Source organism: Asparagus officinalis, chromosome 5 (genome assembly GCF_001876935.1).
Source record: "Asparagus officinalis chromosome 5, Aspof.V1, whole genome shotgun sequence".
NCBI classification, from domain to species: domain Eukaryota; kingdom Viridiplantae; phylum Streptophyta; class Magnoliopsida; order Asparagales; family Asparagaceae; genus Asparagus; species Asparagus officinalis.
The window spans coordinates 31,165,253-31,175,132 of NC_033798.1; the positions used below are offsets into that span (position 1 = coordinate 31,165,253).

At 45.2% G+C, this 9,880-nt stretch overlaps 1 protein-coding gene across 1 annotated transcript; it reads left to right on the plus strand.

Moving 5' to 3' along the window:
• On the plus strand, positions 619–4,164 carry LOC109841675 (subtilisin-like protease SBT1.7). The gene is made up of 3 exons (XM_020410624.1): positions 619–810; positions 979–1,085; positions 1,926–4,164. The coding sequence occupies exons 1-3, from the start codon at positions 619–621 to the stop codon at positions 4,162–4,164; spliced, it is 2,538 nt and encodes an 845-aa protein (XP_020266213.1).

The window sequence follows — 9,880 nt, forward strand, 5'->3', positions numbered from 1 at the left end:
CTGATGCTCACGCAGGAGACCCACAACAGATCAACGTCGATGTTGAGACGTTGAGATGGATTAAAACGGCGATGACATTACTGACTATGAAATGGCGATGTCATTCGTTTGAGGCTGAGAGACGACTTGAAATGGCGATGTCGTTAATTTGAGACCCAGAGACCATCTTGAAATGGCAATGTCGTAAATTTCAGACCAATAGATGGTCTTGAAAAGGTGTTGCCGCTAATCTGAGACCAAGAGACGGTCTTGAATATGAGAACGCAAAACGCGTTAAGAGGCTGCAAAACGGTAAAGCCAAAAAATCTTGCAGGGGAACGCAAAAAAAAGACGTTAAATAGCTGCAAAGCAGCAAGACCAAGATTTGGCAAAATAACATAGAGAAAAAAAATATTGGAAGGGAAATAATAACTCTAGCTCTCATACCATGTTAAAGTAAGAAAGAGAGTGTCTTGGGTAAATTTCCCCTTGAATTGAATATTGAGTGTGTACATATATATACAAGTAGAAGACGGTGAAATGTGTTCTCATAACCAATGTGTGACTAAAACCCACTACTTAACACTATATTATCAACATTAAGCATATGACAAAAAACTAAAAAAGGCCACATTTGATATGTTAGAACAAAAAGAAACAACAAAGACCATAAACAATCTAACCTTCAATGGCTGTGGCTATGGTGGTCACCGGGAACATGAGGTCGGCTACGGAGGTGGTGAAGCTGCCGCAGTCACGGTTCTGGCAGAAAAGACGGTGGTGGGTGTGGAGGTGGAAGCAGTAGTGGCGGTGGATATGGTGCCTGTAGAGGTTCTAGTGGTGGATATTGTTGGAAACTACAACGGTCTTGATATCTGTATACTCTATTTTTTTTATTTTTTTTTTGAGAAAAAAATATCTGTACGTATACTCTATCAAGATGAAGAATGAAGCTTATGAGTATTAATAATTGTTATATCATGCATTTTCTTTTGTCAGTTTGTTACTATTGGAAACTACAACGGTCTTGCTATGCATGTTTTGTTTGCGTGTGTTGTGTGCTTTACGAAAATATCTATTGAGCATGTTCCCAAAGGGGCGTTGGTGTATCTAGTCCAAAATTGTTTTTATAATATGATTGCTATATATGTTCATGTTATCATTGGATTATGATCATCACTTTCATGTGCCAATATCTCGAGGCGATGCTTTTTTTTTTTTTGTTAGAAGAGAGATGCTTTGTTCTAGGCTCTGGCGTAGGAACACCGAGATGCGCGGTACTGCCCCTTGCCATGCTATCTCAACTTCGTTGTTTCATAGACATGCAAATGGAACAGTATCCTATCATGATCAAAATCTTTGATCAGCATAAGTACAGGCATTTCCTCATCATTAGACAAGTGAGAGTAAAGGCTAAACATCATAAACGATATATTATTACATAAACCTTCCATAACTTGCAAAATATCAGAAAAGAGCCTCTTAATTTTGGGGTAGTCAGAAGACCCCCTTTAGCATGGGGTTGTTTTTTTTTTTCAATGAAAATTGTGATTCACCCTTTTAGAAGGGTTTTCTAATAAAATCTTAAAGCTAAGGGGTCTTCTTGATAAACGCTAAAGTAAAGGGGGGATTTCTCACATTTTTAAAGTTATGGGAGGCTTCTAATTACTGAGTTGGTTTCTAATGAACAATAAACTTAACTAAAAGAGAAGACTGGGCTACAGTCATTTTGTTCGTGCTTTAATCACCCATAGGATGCTCCTATTGTGTCATGTACGCACACATTATTTCTAGCTTTTTTTCTCTTTTATCCTAAAGCAAAATTTTCATGAACATTGGATCCCTGCTCCCTACGTATCATACTACACAATGCAATAAGTAAATCTTGGATGCAACCATGAGCCTGAGCTTGTCATGGATTCTATATAACCTGATCTATGCTACAGTCTTCCACATTGGTCTATATCCACTTCAATGGAGATCCATACACCCATCTATTTCTCTCATCTAACCTTTCTTTCGTTCTTCTTACTCTCTTCCTTCCTCTTTGAAATCCATGGAAGCAATACAACAGATCCTCAAGCCTACATCGTCCATGTACAAAAGCCCAAACACACCAAATTCCTCACCTTTAGAGACCGGAGAAATTGGTACATGTCTTTCTTGCCAAACACAACCTTAGATTCCGGTGAGCCTCGGATGATCTACACGTATAGATATGCAATCACTGGCTTCGCGGCAATGTTAACTCCCGACGAATTGCAAACGCTGAAATCTAAACAAGGAGTAGTAAGTGCACATCCTGAACACGAGTGCAAGCTACGAACCACCTACAGTCCGAAGTTCTTGGGCCTCAGCCGGTGGTCCGGGCTGTGGCCTGACTCAGACTACGGTGCAGGTCAAATAATCGGTATGATGGACAGTGGAATCAAGTACAGCCACCCTTCATTCGATGACCAGCAGATGTCTCCGCCTCCCCCACCACCCGTATGGAAAGGAAAATGCTACTGGAGCCAAGGCGGATGCAACAAGAAGATCATCAGTGCTGTCGGTTTCTATCGAGGACGGCTAGTTTCGCCGTTGGACACCAATGGGCACGGGACCCACACGGCGAGCACAGCTGCCGGGAGCTACGTTGATGACGCCAATGTCGTCGGTTCTGCAAAGGGCACGGCTTCCGGGTTAGCGCCCGGAGCTCATCTAGGTATAGATCAAGCTATCCATGATCAGGTACATGTGCTCTCTATGTCTATAGGCTTTGAAAAACCTTATAAACTTGATAAGGATAAGGTAGCGGTCGGATCGTACGCGGCCGTTACAAAGGGGATCGTCCCTGTTCAGGCAGGGGGAAACGCGGGGCCTCTAAAGAGCCAGGTCGACGGAGCTCCATGGATTCTAATGGTCGGATCGAGCGTCATGGACAGAAGGGTAAGATCGATAGTAGAGCTCGGAGATGGCCGAGAATTCTATGGGGAATCGGCTTATCAGCCAGATAACTTCCCTCCCACTCAGTTTCCTTTGATTTATCCATACGGCATCCTGAAATCGGAGGATTCAAAGAAATGCCAGGGCAACTCTCTAAATTTGATCGACGTCAAGGACAAGATTGTGCTGTGTGGAGCGAGCGGAGATTATAAGGAGAATGTGGAAGCCAGCGATCTCGTTAAAAAGGCCGGTGGCGTCGCCGTTATAGTCATGAGCCAGCCGTGGATGGGGAATCGAACGGACGCGGATGCTTTTCTCCATCCAGCTTCTCGTGTTGCCTTCAACGACGCGATGGAAATTATAAAGTATCTCGACCAGGCATCAAATCCGACCGCAGCGATAAAGTTCGACGGAACGCAATTTGGACACCGCCCCGCACCTGTGGTGTCCTCGTTTTCGAATCGAGGCCCTAACCCCTTTAACGGTAACATAATAAAGCCAGACTTTATTGCACCCGGTTCGAACATTCTCGCAGCCTGGCCAACTGAAGTCGGTCCGAATCCTACAGGCACGGATAAGACGTTTATCATGGTAAGTGGAACTTCGATGGCTGCACCTCACGTTTCAGGGATCGTGGCTCTCCTCAAGCACAACCATCGACATTGGTCACCCGCTGCGATTAAATCAGCCATCATGACAACAGCCTACACGAAAGACCGAGATGGTAATCCCATAAAAGATGAATATGACGGTAAAGATGCCGGAGCCTTCACGATGGGATCGGGTCATGTGGACCCGGTGGCAGCTAATGATCCGGGTCTGATATATGATAATGACCCGCACGATTACATCCGATACCTTTGTGGGATGAAACTTCCGGATTCTGAGGTATCGACAATTGCTGGTAGCCCGATTGTGTGTTCTCAAGTTCAAGCTATTGAGCCTGAACAATTGAACTATCCTTCAATTTCGGTGTCTCTCGGGACTAAATCGGTATCGAAGACTGTGAATCGAACGGTGACGAATGTTGGTGATGCTAACTCGGTTTACACGGTGAAGGTTCATAATCCAGAGGGAGTGAATGTGGATGTTTCCCCTATTACCCTTACATTCACTAATGAAGGTGAAAAGCAAGATTTTATTGTGACATTGAGTATTCAAGGAGTTCCACCCAAAGAAGGCAAAGTTTCAGAAGGGCAACTGGTATGGGATTCTGGTAAGTATTTTGTGAGGAGTCCTATTGCAGTTACATTCACCTGAGATCCCAAGGAGTCGTAAAGTTGTTGAAAATAAAAATAGGTAAATAAACACACGGAATTTGGTGTGCGTGCACATAATATTCTTGAAACGAGTATTGCAGGCATCATATCAGAAGAAGTATGTCATAAAAATGGCAATGTCCATTGCTCTATATAAATTATAATATAAATCTTCAGATAAATCCAAACGATCACTTTGTTTCGATAAACAAATTTGTCAAATTTCTATTCAGACCAAGTAGGTAAGATAAATCCAAACGATCACTTTGTTTCGATAAACAAATTTGTCAAATTTCTATTCAGACCAAGTAGGTGTTGGCTTTGAATAGGATCAGCCTAAGCTTCTTAACTTGCAAACACAAGAGAGATATTGACTTGAGGTGGCCGAACTTGATGATGGAGAGACTGCAGGACTTAAAAGACAGAACCTTTTGGTATTAGCCAAACAAACAGAGAGAGAAGAAGAGAACAGAGAGTTTTTTTTCGGTGGAGAAGTTCCCACTTTGCTACTTTTATTCATGAAGAATATTTACATATATATAGATAAGATTACAACTTGAATTCTTATCCAATAACTAGAAAAACTATCTACTAACTAGTATTCTATCATAACTAGAACTCTATCTAATAACTTGGATTCAAACTAACAATCCGGACTGATTAACAAACTCACATTCTCCCCCTTAATCTGGACGAGACTCCAAGTCCCTTACTCCTAGCAGCTCCCGCATCTCGATGAACTTCACCCTTGCTAGTGCCTTCGTGAGAATATCCGCCCGCTGCTCGCTCGTGCTCACGAACTCCACTTTAATCTGTCCTCGCTCAACACACTCACGAATGAAGTGAAAATGTGTGTCGATATGCTTGCTTCTTCCATGGAAAACTGGATTCTTCATCAAGGCAATCGCAGACTTGTTGTCGACGAAGAGTGTAACCGGCTTGGGCTCACTCCCAATCACCTCGCTGATTAAACTCCTCAACCACAAGCCTTGGCATGCTGCTGCAGTTGCCGCCATAAATTCTGCCTCACAGGATGATAATGCCACCGTCTTCTGCTTCTGTGATGTCCAAGTGACCAAGCTGTCACCTAGATAAAATGTCATGCCGCCTGTGCTGCGCCTGTCATCAACATCTCCCGCAAGATCACTGTCAGTGAATCCCACCAACTCTTCATTGCCTCGACCTCGTTTGTACACCAATCTGTAGGATATAGTACCCTTCACGTACCTCAAAATATGCTTGACAACCTGTCTATGCAAAACTGTAGGGTGCTCCATGTACTTACTCACAATCCCCACGGCATATGTGATATCAGGTCGGGTGTGAGTTAGATACCTCAAACATCCGATGATGCGTCTATACTCTGTTACGTCCACCGGTGTTCCTTCAGAATCCTTTCCAAGCTTTAGCTTTGCTTCCATGGGAAATTGAGTCGGGTTGCAATCCATCATGCCGAACTGACCCAAAACCTTCTTCGCATAGGCCGCTTGCCTTAGTGCAATGCAATCATCTCGCTGATCCACCTCGATAATCCACCTCGATACCAAGATAATAGGAAAGCAATCCAAGGTCACTCATTTCGAACTCCTTCATCATTTGTTGTTTGAAAAACTTTATCTCATCCGCTCTCGAGCCCGCAACGATCAAGTCATCCACGTACACGCCAACAATGAGTGTATCCCCTCTGTTACTCCTGGTGTATACTGCCTGCTCCTGTGTACATATTGCAAATCTGATGCCCTTCATACACTTATCGAGGCATGTGTTCCATGCTCGAGGTGCTTGGCGTAGACCGTAGAGTGCCTTTGAAAGCTTGTAGACCTTGTGCTCTTGATTCTTCACAACGAACCCTTCAGGTTGAACCACATAAACTTCTTCCTGGAGATCACCATTTAGAAATGCCGACTTCACATCCAGATGGTGCACCTCCCACCCATTCTGTGCTGATATAGCGAGGATTATTCTGATGGTATCAAGCCTCGCCACAGGTGCAAACACCTCATCGAAGTCCACGCCTTGTTGCTGAACGTAGCCTTTTGCTACAAGTCTTGCCTTGTGCTTGAGAATGTTGCCTTCATTGTCTTTCTTCAGCTTGTACACTCATTTGAGACCAATGGGTTTGGAACCCCGTGGTAACTCCGTGAGTACCCAAGTCTTATTCTTCTCGATGGCCTCCAATTCCTTCTCTATGGTTGTCCGCCATTCTTGATCTGTTGCGGCCTCAAGGTAGCTCACAGGTTCTTCATTGATGAGAAACAATTCCTCTGCAGGGAGATTAATCACCTCCGTCTCTACATAGATATCCGCTAGGGACCGGTATCGCACAGGTTCATCTGGAGTCATTACTTCAGCTTCAGGGGGTCCGAACTCCTCCAATGCAGTGGGGCTTGCTGCCTCTGCAACGGTTCCTGGACCAGCGACAGTTTGCGGACTGCTTCGGGCAGCAGGTGGCTGCCTTGCTTGGTGTGTCGGCTATCCAGGCTTCAGCTCCGCTGTAACATGAGCTCCTGCAGGGGCTGTTCGGCCAGCATGTGCTCCTGCAGGGGCTGTTCGGCCAGCATGTGCTCCTGCAGGGGCTGTTCGGCCAGCAGGAGGTTCCCATCTTCGAGCTGCAGTCTGTCCAGTTTGGACAGTTGGAAATCCGCCGGCTGTTGTAGTCTCCCCTTCCGCTGTGAACTCCGTCCAGTTAGGTGATCTTTTGACTCCATTGGCGCTCCATTCCCATTCTTTTCCTTCCTCAAACGCGACCACGTTAGACGCCATTGGAGCATCGTGGAGGAAGGGAGATCTGGATCTGCAACTTCGACCACGTTAGACGCCATTGGAGCATCGCGGTGAGTAAGTGGAACGGCAGCAAGGGGATCTTGGATCTTCGATCCTGAGGGCCCGCGAGCACTCTTGGAAGATGAAATCTTCCTGCACCTGTTTGGAGAGGCGGATCTGGAGGAGGAGGAAGAGAGGTACTCTTCAAACTTCTATTGATCGAACTCGTATTCGATCTCTTCGTTCACCCGGATCTTGAAGGCCGGTTGCATCACGACGGTCTCGGCAGCGAGGCCGTTGGCTCCCACTGTGGTCACCAGTTTGTTTTCGTCGAAAGTTGCCTTCATCATTGATTTCATTAAAACTTTAAACGTTACAAATGAATTCAAACAACAAAGAAATAAAGATTACAACTTTCTTGAAAATAAACACAAGATCCGTTCGTCGTCTCTTGCTTGCGTGGGTCTTTAGCCTGTGACGGGGATGTTGATATCCGTGGACTACCTGGCAATCAGATCTGGTCCAGAGCTTCGTCGATCCGTGAGGAGATCTAGAAACTTGAAGCGCCTATCTCGATAAAAGTGAGATATTTGCTCTTCTTAGTATTACCACAACGGGATAATACTAAGGATCGGATGCGGGTGATGTAGATCTGACGAAGAAACTCTCTTGCGTTGAAGTGCTTGATCACTCTTCACTCCGGCAGGGCTTCGCCAAATCTCCAAAATTCCAGATCTGAAAAAATGAGGCCTAAGGCTTGTATTTATAGGCATCAGGGGTTGCGGAGCGGTTAAAACCGCTTAAAGGGGTTAAATCCGCGCTGAGACACCCTAGGGGTGTCTTGGCCTGGCCGAGAAACCCTAGGGTTAACGCCGGTCAACGCGTAACCCTAGGTCAACGCCAGTCAACGCCAGTCAACGCGTTGCGACCAAAAAGTCAACGTTCGACGTTCGAAACCCTAGGGTTAACGCCGGTCAACGCGTAACCCTAGGTCAACGCCAGTCAACGCGTTGCGACCAAAAAGTCAACGTTCGACGTTCGAAACCCTATGGTTAACGCCGGTCAATGCGTAACCCTAGGTCAACGCCAGTTAACGCGTTGCGATCAAAAGTCAACGTACGACGTTCAAAACCCTAAGGTCAACGCCGGTCAACGCGTAACCCTAGGTCATCGCCAGTCAACGCGTTGTGATCAAAAGTCAACGTACGACGTTCAAAACCCTAAGGTCAACGCTGGTCAACGCGTAACCCTAGGTCAATGCCAGTCAACGCGTTGCGACCAAAAAGTCAAAGTTCGACTCTCGAAACCCTAGGGTTAACGCCGGTCAACGCGTAACCCTAGATCAACGCCAGTCAACGCGTTGCGACAAAAAGTCAACATATGGTGATCTGAAACCCTAAGTCAACACAATATAACGGAGGTAGTCAGTTTAAAGTCAACTCAATGACACGAGCTAAACTCAATTCATCAGCTGTAGACTCGATGTTCCGACGACGGCCAGGCGATAAACGCAGCGCCAGAAGAACTTCAGTTATTCGTCAAAGCATCGAATAGACTGAAAATCGAAGGAGCCAAGAGTTGAAGCTAACTACAGGTCTTTTACGCCGACTGAAGGCTGGATCAATCACATCCAAAGTATTCCAGCCTCTTCTATAAAAGAAACTAGTCTGGAACGATTTGGAGGGGGTATCTGTAGGCATCGAAAATTGCCTATGGGTCTCCACGAACAGCTCAGTGTTAAAGAATGACAATGAACATTACTATCTGGTTCACGGGAGTTCGACTGATGTCGGTGAACGCTTGAAGTGAACCGACGAACTACGTGAGCTGATAGGATTTCGGAATAACGAAGACACAGGCTAATCGAGAACCCCACGATGTTTACAAAAGGAACAACGCCCTTCGTGTCTCATTCATTCTACAGATAATCCAACCATTGGAGATGATAGAACTCCTTGTCGGCTTTCCAACGCATTTGGAATCACTCAGATCCGAGTTCAGACAAAGAAGTTGAACTCCTTGTCGGCTTTCCAACGCATTTGGAATCACTCAGATCCGAGTTCAGACAAAGAAGTTGCAGCAAAAACGGTCAAACGGGCATTGAAAACGTCTCAAAGCTAAACTGGGGCACCTACGGTGTCTCGGCCAAGTCAAGACACCCCAAGGGTGTCTCGGCCAAGCCAAGACACCCCAAGGGTGTCTCAGCGCGGATTTAACCCCTTTAAGCGGTTTTAACCGCTCCGCAACCCAGCCAAGACACCCCAAGGGTGTCTCGGCCAGGCCAAGACACCCCTAGGGTGTCTCAGCGCGGATTTGACCCCTTTAAGCGGTTTTAACCGCTTCGCAACCCCTGATGCCTATAAATACAAGACTTAGGCCTCATTTTTTCAGATCTGGAATTTTGGAGAATTGGCGAAGCCCTGCCGGAGTGAAGAGTGATCGAGCACTTCAACGCAAGAGAGTTTCTTCGTCAGATCTACATCACCCGCATCCGATCCTTATTATTATCCCGTTGTGGTAATACTAAGAAGAGAAAATATCTCGCTTTTATCGAGATAGGCGCTTCAAGTTTCTAGATCTCCTCGCGGATCGACGAAGCTCTGGATCAGATCTGATTGCCAGGTAGTCCACGCATATCGACGTCCCCGTCACAGGCTAAAGACCCACGCAAGCAAGAGACGACGAACGGATCTTGTGTTTATTTTCAAGAAAGTTGTAATCTTTATTTCTTAGTTGTTTGAATTCATTTGTAACGTTTAAAGTTTTAATGAAATCAATGATGAAGGCAACTTTCGACGAAAACAATATGTATATACATACATACATACATACATACATACATACATACATACATACATATATACATACATACATATATATATATATACATACATACATACATACATACATACATACATACATACACACCTACATACATACATACATACATACAT

Coding starts and splice junctions, on each gene's coding strand:
- LOC109841675 (XM_020410624.1), top strand. CDS start 619: ATGTTAGAACAAAAAGAAACAACAAAGACCATAAACAATCTAACCTTC. Junction 811..978: donor TGGATATGGTGCCTGTAGAG/GTTCTAGTGGTG, acceptor TTCTTTTGTCAG/TTTGTTACTATTGGAAACTA. Junction 1,086..1,925: donor GTTCCCAAAGGGGCGTTGGT/GTATCTAGTCCA, acceptor TCTATGCTACAG/TCTTCCACATTGGTCTATAT.